A 14,367-nucleotide genomic window follows, 5' to 3' on the forward strand; every position below is an offset into this window, starting at 1 on the left:
TTATGATATTTCAGCAAACTCAGATATTGATTTTTCGAAACGAATTTTAGTTATGGAAACAATGCTAACAATGTCTTCTTCATCATGTGAGAGAATGTTCTCTTAAAATATAACAAGTGTATCCTCGTAAAGTCGTCCTGGTTTTGTGAAAAAGGATACACTTGTAATTTTATAAACGGGTTTTCATTTATCGCTCTAGAGTCTAACGTAGCGGTTGAAGTTCATTAGACCTCAAAAGGTGTACTCCTTTACACCCTTGTTCCTCTATTATCTCCCTCATTGAGTGCCTTAAGAAAAGGGAGTGTCAAGTCTCAATTTCTCATTTATAGCGAGACAAAGCAGGTGACTGATTGGTTTGCGGTGTATATATGTTTTTTCTCTACCTTCTGATATTATTTACTTATCTCATCCTCCGTCAGATTGTGCTAACCTTTTATAACATGACGTTGTTGGTGTTTATTCTAATCATCATGTTCGTTTATGGTTTGGTCTAATAGTCTCTCGCTTATAAAAAAAAAATGTAGCTCTAATATTCACCATTAGTTTATTAATCAATAGTTAATATGTTTTATACTTTTTCGAGAATTCAAATTCTTATGCGTTAGTTCAAAAGGAAATTATACAATATTTAATTAGAACAAATGGCTACGAAAATTCTTACGAAAAATAACTATTTTTCAAAAAGCCAATCCTAAGTCTAACCGCGTAATATGGGTTACAAAGCAACCATATATAAATTGGGATATAGAAGCAATTTTGATGTAAATTATCCAAAGAACATTTTTTACACAAATCATTTTTACATTCAACACACTTTTCATCAAAATCAATTTTACAAAATTAATTCTATCAAAATCAATTCTCGTCACCGCAAAATCAAACACACATTAATATACTAGATGCGGAGAATACATGCAGCAGGTAAATATACCTAACAAAATCAACTAGATGCAAAAGCAGATAGTTACACACAACTATCATAAGAAAAAATGGCACATTAGGTAAGACTAATTTATTCTGAATAATTCCAATTTCAATTGATGTGATGCATAAAGAAAACTTCTACATTAAAGTAAATAAAAGTGGAGACATTACATTTTTCAATTGATGTAATGCATAAAGAAAACTTTTACATTAACGTTACATTTTCATTGTCATGTTTTGTATAGAAAGTGTGAGTTAGAAGTCCCACATTCGTTAGAAAAGTGGAGATTGAGTATTTTATAAGTGAGAGAACTCATAAATCAAGCTTGTCTCTTGAAACTAGCTTGGAAGTTGAAGAATGGAGATAATGCATTGTGGTGTCAAGTTCTTAAAGGTAAATATGACAGGGAGAACATGAATATGGATTTAGTGGTGTCTAAACCCAATGATTCTAGTCTATGGAAAAATTTGGTGTACTTGTGGCCAAACCTTCGTGACATGGTTTTTTGGTCCATCAGAAATGGTAACTCAGTGCTAGCGTGGGAGGAATGTTGGATTGAGGAGGGGTTGCGTGTTATTGATTTAGACATCTCCATTCCCACTAGTTTGAGGTACGCAAAGGTTTCAGACCTTGTTGACGATAATGGGGAATGGAACTTCCAACAGTTATGTAATTGGCTGCCTAATGAGGTGTTGCGCAAAATTCATGCTATTCTGCCTCCTAGTGTAGAGCATGGGAGGTATATTGGTGTTTGCTTGGGTGGTTCAGTTGATGATTATTCAGTCTCATTCGCCTATAATTATCTTTGCAATTTCAGTTTCAATTATGATAACTCAAATTGGAACCGTGTGTGGAGGATTAAAGCTCCGGAACGAGTTCGATACTTTGTATGGCTCATCAAGCAAAACAGATTGTTGACGCGTAGCAGACTTAGCAGCATGCATATGGGCTCTCCGTATTGTTATCATTGTGCGGATATTGAAGAAACCACATTGCACGTTCTTAGAGATTGCCCGATAGCAATGGTTGTGTGGTTAAACACCGTTCTGGAGCAGTTTCGTACTGATTTCTTTGATGCAGATTTGGATGCATGGATTGATTTTAATCTCAGCAAACCACATTGGATAGATTTTTGGGCAACAACAACTCATACTTTATGGTATTGGCGCAACAAAATGGTTCATGAAGGGAATTTTGTTTTGCCTCATTCTCCTTGGCTGAAGATTCATGTTCACTCCCAACTCTATAATTCTCATATTTGTAGCAGCAGGGCAGCGAGTGTGAGTATTTTTGTAGAAGAGCATATTCGTTGGCAGCCTCCGGAAAATGGTTGGATAAGGCTTAATACAGACGGAGCTTCTAAAGGTGGCCTTTTTGCTGGTTGTGGAGGAGTTATCAGGGGAGAAAATGGTGATTGGATGTGTGGTTTCTCAAAAGGTTTGGGCTGCTGTAATGCTTATATTGCAGAATTATAGGGAGTCTTTGAAGGTTTGAAAATTGCTCGTGCACGTGGGATTCAAAAATTGGAGCTTCACGTGGACTCTTCGGTAGTAGTCTCTACTATTACTTTGACAAAAGGGGGTTCAGCTGCAGCTTGGAGTCTTTTGCAAAATATTAGGAAGCTGCTAAGTTTGAATTGGGAGGTCCCAATTCGACACTCATACAGAGAAGCAAATGCTTGTGCAAACGCATTGGCAAATATGGCTTGTGAGGGGGGTTTTTCCTTGGTTTTATATGAGCATTCTCCTGCTCAAATTAGTCAGTTAATGTTAGCTGATTCTATTGGTATTTTCACACCGCAGATAGTTAAGCGGTAGTTGTTTTTTCTTTGGGCATTAGCCCTCTTGTAATCCAAAAAAAAAAAGATTTTTTTTTGAGTAAGTCTTAAGATTTTTGATAAAAGTGTTGTGTCCCGCACACATATGCCGTTACTTTTGTCTAATGAGGATGGTCCCTCGAACTCTCCTCATGACCCAACACTATGAGGTTGCATGCTGCCGTGAGACCCATATTTATCAAAGTACTCCCTCCGTTTCAAAATGAGTGTCGCTTTAACCAATTCCACACAGATTAAGAAATAAAATTAAATAATCATTAGACATGACACTTTTACTAAACTGCCCTTACTTTTTAAGAAAAAGACAAACTTAAAGTTGCATTGAATATTGTGTGAGAGAAAAATTGGAGAGGGTAAAGTTGGAAGAAAAAAATTAAAGTTGTATTGGAAATGTAAAGTGACATTCATTTTGAAACAATTTTTTTTGGCTAAAGTGACACTCATATTGAAACGGATGGAGTATATCTTTTGATGGTGTACTTTTTTTTTTTTTTTTTACCATTTTTATTATGAGAAGATATCTTTTTCGATGGTATATTTTACTTGTTTTGAGTAACACAGCTGCCTAAAGAGTAACCATCAAAAAATCATGAGTTGGAGTTGTAATAAAATTAAAATTTTACAAATACAAGACTAATCCAACAATCCATTTATCCTAATAACTAATCTAACAATCCTACTCCATGTTGATGAGAGTTTTACTTTATAGCAATAAGTTCAATGCCCAATTTAGTTACATTTCCACCTTTGATTTGGCACTATTGTCTTCTCTTATTTAACAAATGAATTAATTTTGACTAGATAGCATTATCGATTAATAGATAAAAGTGACCGTCCCCCCAAACAGATAAAATTGACCGTAATTTATATACTAAAAAAAGTGGTCCTAATTTGAAAAGAATATTTCTTTTTCTAGATAAATGTTAGTTGTTGGTGTATATTAATTTATTAATTAGAAGGAGAGAAGAAATGTTAGCACCTCAAAATCAAATTTTGGATCTCCTTCTTAAACTCTTTCAACGTGTGTCCTTGAATATCCTTCTTAAACTCCTTAGGTTTTGTTTGCTAGTTTGGAGGAGAAGGCTTGAGAAGAAAAAAATGAGCAAGTTGAAGACACATAGGAAAATGGAGGGGAAGAGTTTTGAAGGTTAACTTTTCTTCATAATATTAATCCCTCCCTATTTGGCGAATTAAAAAATTGTATTGGAGGAGGAAATTAAAGTTGTGCAACTTTTCAATCACAGAATTTTAGTAACCTTAATTTCACAAGAGCTAGCTGATGCAAACTCACGTAATATTGTCTTAATTATGGTAAGGAGTGCTAACATACTTTGACCAAATCTTCTAAGGTGAACTCAATGTCTCCCACAAAGTTAAGTATTAAGGGTACGATTTGATGGACATTTTTAGAGAGATATGATATGGTAAACAATCATATTTTATCTTCATTAATTTTATGTTTAGTGAGTCAATAGGATATGATAAATTAATGAGTTCATTTTATCATATTTTATTTATCTACTGTAAATCTTATTCTTGCGTGAGACCGAGTTAGAAATCAACAAGATAGAATAATGAATTGCTATTAAAAATTACCCTTCACAATATAATTAAAAAATTATTCAAAAACAATATATTATTTTTCACTCTTTACATTGTAATGTATGTAATAACTTTTCACCAAAAAAAAAGCTACTATCACCAAAAAAATGTATGTAGTAACTTTCAAACATAATAAAATCTAAAATTCCTCCCCTAAAAAAAAAATCTAAAATTCCTATAGTATAATTATATTTCATGTTATCCAAAGAAAGGAAAAAAAAATCCACAGCCAACAAGTGTGAAATTCCCTCTTCAATCAAAATACTTGATGAACCAATTTTCTGTACACAACCATCAAAATTTCTTCAACTTGTAATACTTTGATCCACTTTGACAAAAACATTTGCAGTCACAGCCACACTTGTTTCAATCACAACAATATTATGAGACACATTTCTAAGAGCATGATTAGGAAATGTATTACCACTAGCACTTAAAGAATATTGAACATTTCTAATAAGGTTAGGAAAAATCAAAATTTTGTTAAAATCAGCAATCCATGAAGTTCCATTTCCATGCATAGATATCATTGCTGAAGTAGCCTTTAAATTCATACCATTCACAACATTTCTTGCAACAAAAACTTGTTCAATTTGTTTAAAAGGACAATTTGATGTGTCTAGTTTCACAATTTCATCACCATGATTTGATCCAGAGAACATGTTGTCAACAATGTTGAGACCATTAACTATGCCTTTGATTGATTTTAGAAGAATCTTTGCATCACCAAGGAAGAAACTACTTGAGATGTGAAGTTGAACAGGATCTTCAGCAACAATGTTTGTGTAATCCATGTAAGAATTTACAATCCTTGTTTGTGTTAAACCTGTTGAAAAGTTAGACATGTAATAAATTCATGTAGGAGTTTGAAATAAATAATTAACTTTAACTTTAAAATATGATTTTAGTACCTGCAAATTTACCATGTTTCGCACTTTTTTTAAGTAGTTTAATGGCTAAATTTGCACACCTTAAATGTGGAGAAGTGAAAAATTTGGGGTTCAAATCTCGGTCCTTGCGCAAATAATACCTCAGGTAGCTATCAACTAAGCTACACTTACGGGACAATGTTTTTTAGTCTTAATAAAAATGTTCTTTTATCTTTATTCATTGCAAATATACTTCTTTTTTATTCTGATATTTGATGTTTTATTTTAATCCTTGTAAAATTTGACAAAGTTGAATTTGTCCCTCTTAATATCCATTTTAGTCCTCATTTTGAGGACTAGAATCAAGTGCATGTTACAAGGACCAATTCAAATATAAATAAATTTTATAGTGATTAAAATAAAACAAGGTATAAAAGAAAAAAGTTGAATGTTTAAAAAAAAATTGGAAGGAGAAATTATCATTAATTAAGTGGTATTAATTCTACCGTCTTAAATGAGATTTGAACCTCATCCTTTAAAATTATAATGTCAAACTTTTATCGGTAAAAAAAAAACAGTGGTAAATGTGCAGAGTAAAAAAAAAAAATAGTAAAGCAAAACATGATATATTTGCAATGGCAAAAACATATTTAAACCTTAACTTTAATATAAATAATCATCATATAATCAAAAACAATTACCTGGTAGTTTCAAGTAAATTCCTGTGCCACCAAATCCACTAGCTTTATTATAGCAATGTACACCAGAAATTATGTTAGCTTGACCACTAATCATAATTCCAATATCAGCAGAAAAAATCACAACATCTGTAATTGCATTATCATTCCCTTGGAGACTAATTCCAATGCCTGAAAATTTTCTTTCATTTTTGTCACCTCCTGCAGTTATGTGTTGACCAATGAAAGTGTTTCTAATATATGTTTCATGACCACTTTGGACTAAAATTCCATTTGTAGTGAAATGTGTTATGTAACAATTGTCTATGTTGATTCTTAGTGAATTTGTGATTGAAATTCCTCCACCTTTGAAGTTTGAGTCTAGAAAGAGATCTTTGAGTGTTATGTACTCATAATTGTAGGAGGGTGAGGTTGAACCAAAATTTGACAAATCAATTAGATTTTTGTTTGATGGAAAATCGTTTGAGGCTTTTATTGTTCCTCCATGTATCTGTTAACATCAAATTCACAAAAATAAAATCAAAGTTAGATGTCAAATTTGATGTCTTTTGGAGGACTTATATTGACTCAAGAAAAAACCAAAATAATGTACTTTACCTTGATATGCTGCAACTTCTTAGTCTAAGAAACTTTTGTCTAGAAAAGTTTTTTTTTTTTTTCTCTCTTTATAATACTATTTGCACGTTTCGATTGAAAGTGAGTTTGACAAAATCATGGTATAACATAGTAGTTTTTACAAAATATAAATAAATTATGAAGCTTCAACAAAATTATAGTGTCGATAATTTTGTCAAACTTATTTTGATTTCAAACATATATCTGTTTGGATTGAAAGTAAGTTTGACAAAATCACGATGATAAAAACTACACTTTTAAAATGTTATCTGTTAACATCAAATTCACAAAAATAAAATCAAATTAGATGTCAAATTTGATGTCTTTTGGATGACTTGACTCATATTGACTCAAGAAAAGAAAGGGAAAAAACAGTGTATTTTACCTTGTTTTGCTGCAACTTCTTAGTCTTGGAATGCAAAAAAAAGTCTTTTGTCTATAAAAAGGTTTTTTTTCTCTCTTTATAATATTATTCGCACGTTTCGATTGAAAAAATTATGGTATACCATAGTGGTTTTTACAAAAATTAAATTTTGAAGTTTCAACAAAAGTATAGTGTCGATAATTTTGTCAAACTTATTGCGATTTCAAACATATTTGTTTGGATCGAAAGTAAGTTTGACAAAATCACGATGATAAAAACTACACCTTAAAATTTTAACAAAATTACAGCGTCGCTGTAAAAACTTTATGAAGGTAGACATATCTTTTCATATTCTAGATCATTGACCTAATAATTTACCAAGAATGGTTTCTTCAAACTTACCATAAGATTTCCAAAACCAGCCACTGGAAAATGCAAAGGTTTGCTAATCAAGTAACTTCCACCTTGAAGATTAATTTGAGCACCTCCAAGGTCAATTATGCCATTCATCAAAAACCCTTTACTTGGACCTTTTGCAGCATCAGCTATGGCTGCAAGAAGTGCTTCAGTGCTATCTGAATTTCCTGTTGGATCAGCACCATATGATGTCACAAGGTACTCATGTGGTTTCTTCAGATCCTGCATTAACATTAAAATTCTAAAATATAAATGCTTTTGAAGTCGATTGCATCTTCGACCGTATCATCCATATTTTTCTAAGGATGAGTTAGGTCTCGATTTTCGTGACAATTACCTGTGATGATGACATAGGAGAAGGGCTAGGAGATGACATAGGAGAAGGGCTAGGAGAGGGTGAGAGTGAAGATGGTGGTGAAGCAATGGAATCATGTTTGGTTAAAGAGGCTTTGAATGCATTAAATTTAAGCATTGCATCATGATGAGTTCCACCAGAAATAGTGCTTAAAGGTAACTTAACTTTATAAGCATGAGTTACAAAGAAACAAGGCATAATCAGAAGCATGAACCACAATGGACTTATTCTTGCCATTGTGGTTTTCATTTGGTGAACTTGTTTGAGAAAATCAGGTTATAGAAGAATCAATTTTGAAAAAGACTAAGGAGGAAACAACTTAAAAAGGAAAGAGGAGATGGAATGTCAATATATAGATTGTGGAATGGTTTGCTAAGATTGACTACATTAAAAAATGAATAAGGCTCTGTTTGGTAAAATTAGCTGATAGCTGATAAGCTAGCTGATAGCTTTTAGCTGATAAGCTAGCTGATAGCTTTTAGCTGATAAGCTAGCTGATAGCTTTTAGCTGATAAGCTAGTTGAAGTGTTTGGTAAAATTAGCTGATAGCTTTTGCTTTGAATAATAAGGGTAAATATGGAAGAAAAAATGAGAAGCTAAAAGCTATAAGCTCAAAAGCTACTTGAAGTAGCTTCTGAAAAATAGCTTATAAGCTCCTGAAATAAGCTATAAGCTCGTTGTACCAAACAGAGCTTTTAGTGTTACCAAACAGAGCTTTTTTTGTCAAATGAGCTTATAAGCTAAAAGCTAAGAGCTAAAAGCTCTTTTTTTGGGTTTACCAAACAGAGCCTAAAAAGGCACGTGAATATAAAGCTCTCGCATACGCAGTGTCCGAGAAAGGATGCTATCAATTGGTATATCGTACGCAGCATTACCTTATTTTTTATACAAGAGTTTGTTTTCTGAACTTAGTTTAGTCACCTGACAACACTTTTACCGTTGCAACGCTCCCCTTCGTATTGATTGCATTATAAAAAAAATAACAACTAAGAGTTGATTATATACACACATCGCCAACATCATTTGAACTATGATTGTAGTTGTTGGGTTGATCTTTAGATTATGTAGTAAATTTTTTGCCACTTCACCTGACAGAAAAGTAAGCAGTGACATTAACAAGTTTGACATGAACATGATGGAAAATAAATTTTGGAAATTGAAGAGAATAGGCACTTTTGTTGAACTAAAATTCTGTCATGAAATTATTGGAATAGGGAGGGACCACCATTCATGTCATAGACTATAGGACAATTGGTTTGGTTGCTTGATTAGAGAAAAATAGGAAATTTATTTGAAGGGTTAAAAATATTTCATATTTCTTAATATTCTAATACATTCATTACTTTAGTAAAAAAAAAATACATTCATTTCTTTGATATTCTATGACAAATGTTTCAACAAAATATACAGAGAAAAAAAAATAACAATTTGATGTTTACGGGAATACATATTTCTTGGGAGAAACTCAATCTTTCAAAAATTAATAAAGAGTAACATTTGTCATCTTATAAATTAATTTTGTAAGGATGAATTAGATCTAATATAAAATCTTAATATGATATTAAAGTGTACTGATTTAGACCATCCACACACTAAAATTGATATTTTTGAGTGTAAGAAAATATAGAGAAAACTCATCAGTTTACAAGCATATATCTTAGATAATATTCCCTTCGATCATAATTAAAAGAGACAGTTGAGTCAACAAAAACTAATGTATTTGGTTAAAAAATTGGATCAAATACATTAATTTTTATTGACTCAGACATCTCTTATAGATAGGATCGGAGGAGCAATATTAGAACATTTTTTTAGGAAATTATTATTACAACATAAAAAAGTTGTAAGATGGATTATGTGACCATATAAAGATTGTTAAATGTATTACCCTTAGATACTTGTTAGCAAGACTCTTTTTTTAATTGTGTTTACATAACATCAATAATTAGGTTCACATAACATCAATAGTTGTTAGGAGTATTTTATCAATTTAATTTTAGGAAATTATTATTACAACATAAAAAAGTTGTAAGATGGATTATGTGACCATATAAAGATTGTTAAATGTATTACCCTTAGATACTTGTTAGCAAGACTCTTTTTTTAATTGTGTTTACATAACATCAATAATTAGGTTCACATAACATCAATAGTTGTTAGGAGTATTTTATCAATTTAACAATTTGATCATTTATTTCTACGTTGAGTTTATACAGTGTTTTTTTAGATAGACGAAATGGTAAAGCTATTAGAAACTCACACATGTAAATGGAGGAGTCGGGGTTTAAACCCCGATTATGGCAAGTTAATAATCACTTATTTTACAAAAGCTTGTATTGTCATTTGTAAGAGAAATTCTAATAAGCATCATTTTGTAAGTAGTCCATTGTGGACTAGTACTTAATAATGTTTAAAACTCCAACGATGCTATATATCGTTTCTTGGTATTTTGTCAAAAAAAAAAAAAATCGTTTCTTGGTAATAGATGTTAATGGTTCTTGTTATTTTAACGATTGAAACAATGACAACTAGTTTGATTAAAACAACAAAATATGAATATGCAACTTAAGCAGACATCAATCAAGTCATCATTTTTGTTGTAAGTAAGAAATATCATAAGTTTTAATTTTTTGATTAGTATCTTCAATTGTGCTTGAAATTGATCTAATAATTCTAAGTATTGTTCTACGATGAACCAGTTATGAAGTTGGTTTCACCTTAGAACTCATCCATTTGTAAATATATAAAACTTTTTACATTGGCTTAAACTCGTATATTTATTTATTTATTTTATAAGAAACTCTTCAAAAGGATCTTCTTTATTTGGTGAAACTCTTCAAAGAGATGATGAAACCTGTTGTAGAAGTTTTGGTGAATAAGATTAGTCCATAATTTACCACGCAATTCCGCAATCTACGGAATCCTTGTCAATAGGGTGACTAGGGCACACAAAAGCAGACAAAGGTACGAAGACTAGGGCACACAAAAGCAGACAAAGGTACGAAGACAAAGTTACGCAATGAATATGACTCATGTTTCTAAGTATGTGGATGGAAACACCAAAATCATCAGTAAAAATTCATATTAAACCAGTAAATTCAAAAAATTACGGCAGAAAAATTCTAAACACATGCTAAGTTCACATTTCAATTTCACAAATTGACCTTTGTACGTTCACTCAGAATTGTAGGTACACCAAAACGTAATATTAACCAACTACGTTCATGACCCCTTCAAAAAAAAAAAAAAAAACAAAACTACTTTCATCACATTATTTCCATTATATTTCACAATTAGTTGTAAAATAAACTCTCCCTCATAGTTATTCAAATTCCCACCAGATTCATATTTGTTTATTTTTCAATTTCAAATGAAATAAACAATATAGTAATAATTAAAATGCACAAAACTGTTTTAGAAATTCTTTCTACGAGAAATTATTGTCATGAAATTTCCAAATTCAAATGGTCAAATTACCTACAAGCACAAACTATATTCAGTCAAGGACCAATGATAAATTTAGGGAAATAAGGAATCACAAACATCATGAAACATGCGTCAAAATTTAATAAAGAGCAATGCTAAATATCGCGACTACTTTTTCCACAAAGGCATCACGATTTTGCAATCAACCAATAAAAAGCATGCATCAGCCGCGCAAATCACGATTTTAGCTTCGTGATGTATTCGAGATTACATTTTTTGCGATGATATCATTTCCGTTTAAAAAAAGGGGAAAATTTGTGATCCGTTATGGCCGGAAAACACCGGTCAATATGGCCAATAATATCATTTCGCGATGCATCCTAAGGCAAGCTTTGATGAGATAAGCATATTCCTTAATTAAAATAAACTCAATTTTCATATTTGCAATTATTCCATAAAACTGCAGATTAGCTAGGTAATTGAATTGCAGGCCACTTCAACTGCCAAATTATGATGGCTAGAAGGAACAAATAATGCACTACATGAGAAGTTAAGATATTATGATTGTGCTTACCTTCCCTTCAATGGTTCTATTGAATTTAGTACTTCATTTTGCTGCGTCATCTTGTAGGGAAAGTAAAGACAAACCTCATTTGCTTATACTTGACTCTAACAATAAATGGACATGACATGGCTTTTTAAATAAGTCCATTAAATATGGGTTAGGTTTAGCTTAGGTTTGGGTCAGTAATAATACATAAGATGATGAATTTTATTGACTTTAATTACCACCAAACACAGTACATGCATTGTCCTCTTTTACGCACCAGATCTTGTGTTTGAGGGGAAGTTAACTATTATTCATTACAAGTCTGTTTCAGAAATATTTTTTAGAATTAAACTACAATTAACTATAATTAGATCAGTGTAAAAATTATAATATACAAAAGTTATAATAAAAAAATTTCTTCTAAACAAAAAAAGGTTATAATAAACATTTCTATACTAAAAATGTATATAAGTTAAATTTTATAAATTATTGTATGTGTTGACGTCTCACATTTGTCTTGTAATATCTATCTTACTATGACTAAGAGAGGGCTGCATCTCTTTTCCTCCATCTTGTATTCTCGTGGTACGCCAATCAAACACTTGCTCAAAATATACATTCCACTTGTATTATTATTTTTTTTGTTACAATTCCACTTGTATCTTTCTTCACTAATAATTATAATATATAAAATATTGTAACAAAAAAGTTATAATATATAGAATATATATATATATATATATATATATATATATATATATATATATATATTTGTGATTTTTTTTAAGGGACCCCTTCCCGGACCCTGCGTATGCGGGAGCTTCAGTGCACCGGGTTGCCCTTTATAATCAGATATTAGTAAAAACTAAAAACAAAGATAATACGAGATAGTCTATGCTTCTTACAAAAAACAGATATTTTTTTTAAGGCTTGATGATGTGTTTCGTCCCTGCAATTAGGAGTCATTTAAAAATTAGTCCCTGTAATCGCTAATCCTGGCAATTTATCCTTGCATTGTTTAATCATTTAAAAATTCGTCCTTTGACCAACTTAATCACCGCCACGTCAGTAATTTGATGATGTGGCAGTGTTGATCCATCAAAAGTTTACGTGAACAGACCGAAATGCCCCTAAGGTTCTAACACATACGCGTAATGACCGTTTTACCCTTAAGTTCATCTTCTCCCTCTTCATCTTCAAAACCCAGCACAACAACCACCACCATCTCCTCCATCCTCATCATCACAAACAACACCACACAACTCAGATCTGTTGGAACAAAATGTGTTTAACAATGAACCTTAAAGAGTTTTGATGATAACAAGGTATTAAAAATTATAAATTGGACTAGCTAATATTTGTTCAAGTGTACAGGACCATAATTATAAAGTTACATCATCATTGGTTCTGAATGAGCAAATAAAGAGCAAAAGAAAATGAAGCTTAGATGATTCTGAAGGCAAAGCGCTCCTGAAGTCAAGCTGCTCCTGAAAGAAATGGCGCTCCTGAAGTAAAGCTGCTCCTGAAGAACAGTGCTTCTGAAGACAAGAGGTCCAGAAGCCACATCATCAGAAGCTGCACCATCAGAAGCTGCAGAAGTTGCTTCATCAGAAGCTGCATCATCAGAAGCTGCATCATCAGAAGCTGCCTCATCAGAAGTCATTTCACCAGAAGCTGAATCTCAACTGGATTTGCAAAAGATTCAAGATTTGAAGAATTATCAATGCAAAAGCTGTCTATTGGATTCGTAAACACAAACAAAGAATTAGTGAAATTTGCAACGGTCATTTCAAAGGTGTTTGAAGGCTTGTGCTTGCAATTTGGACGAAAGCGTTGACATTGTACTTTGTACGAATTGTACAACCACGTTCTCCACTACTCTGTTTTGTGTCCACGCTACAAGACAAGAAAACAGCTCCAGAATACAGCTTCGCCTGCATAGATGTTCCTTTGGATAAGGAATGGATTTCAAATTGGTTCTTCATAGGACAACAACCAAATCAGGCAAAAGATCATTGGTGAAAGATCAAGCTTCAATAACGACTCTTTGGTGCGCTGGCAATTTCACAACGTCTCTTTCACACCTCTATATAAAGGAGTGAAGACCTAGAGATTTGGTAATGCAAGAACGCTGAACGAAAGACTCACAAGATTTTCACAAGTACCAAACCTCTGCTGAAATTGTTCTGCATTCACTTAGAATTTCTGTGTCTCAAAGTCATATCTTAGAAATTCTTAAGTCCATTGAGTCTGTATCTGATTTGTATTGTGAGCACCTCTGATTGTATATCAAGTGTTCAACCTTAAACAATTTTCTGTGTAATTTTGTTTAGTTAGGAAGTCTCTTGCAGTTGTGCTTGAGCAGGAAGTCTCTTGATTGTGTTCTTGAGCAAAGGAAGTCTCTTGCTTGTGTGCTTGAGCATTGGAAGTCTCTTGCTTGTGTGCTTGAGCATTTGTAATCAGATATTACTCATAGTGAAATCTCCTTGGAAGTGCAAGGGGGACTGGACTACTTCCGGATTGTGGAAGGAACCAGTATAATTGCTTTGTGTCGTTCTTCTTCTCTCTCTCTGTTTTATTCCGCTGCATTTAGATTCTGATTATCACTTCAGAAGCTGTCTCACCTAGCTTCTGATCAGTGTGTTCAGTTTTTAGGAGAAACGAAGAATTTTTCAAAACACAATTCAACCCCCCTTCTTGTGTTTTTCT

The 14,367-nt window shown here is 32.3% G+C and overlaps 1 protein-coding gene across 1 annotated transcript; it reads right to left on the reverse strand.

Annotated features, from left to right (window-relative positions):
* Positions 1-4,369: 4,369 nt before the first annotated feature.
* Positions 4,370-8,003, reverse strand: LOC146912762 (polygalacturonase QRT3-like). Its single transcript, XM_085722211.1, has 4 exons — positions 7,665-8,003; positions 7,313-7,549; positions 5,935-6,421; positions 4,370-5,190 (listed from the first exon to the last, which is right to left on the reverse strand). The coding sequence occupies exons 1-4, from the start codon at positions 7,929-7,931 to the stop codon at positions 4,670-4,672; spliced, it is 1,512 nt and encodes a 503-aa protein (XP_085578337.1). The 5' UTR covers positions 7,932-8,003; the 3' UTR covers positions 4,370-4,669.
* Positions 8,004-14,367: the final 6,364 nt, after the last annotated feature.

This window comes from Medicago sativa, chromosome 6 (assembly GCF_051527215.1).
Source record: "Medicago sativa cultivar Bolivia chromosome 6, Bolivia_mono, whole genome shotgun sequence".
NCBI lineage: Eukaryota > Viridiplantae > Streptophyta > Magnoliopsida > Fabales > Fabaceae > Medicago > Medicago sativa.

Bases quoted from the DNA above. Each gene is read 5' to 3' on its own strand.
- LOC146912762 (XM_085722211.1), bottom strand. From the start codon at position 7,931: ATGAAAACCACAATGGCAAGAATAAGTCCATTGTGGTTCATGCTTCTG. The intron at 6,422-7,312 runs GTAAGTTTGAAG...TGATGTTAACAG, and splicing joins CTGGTTTTGGAAATCTTATG to ATACATGGAGGAACAATAAA. The intron at 5,191-5,934 runs GTAATTGTTTTT...ACTTTTCAACAG, and splicing joins AATTTACTTGAAACTACCAG to GTTTAACACAAACAAGGATT.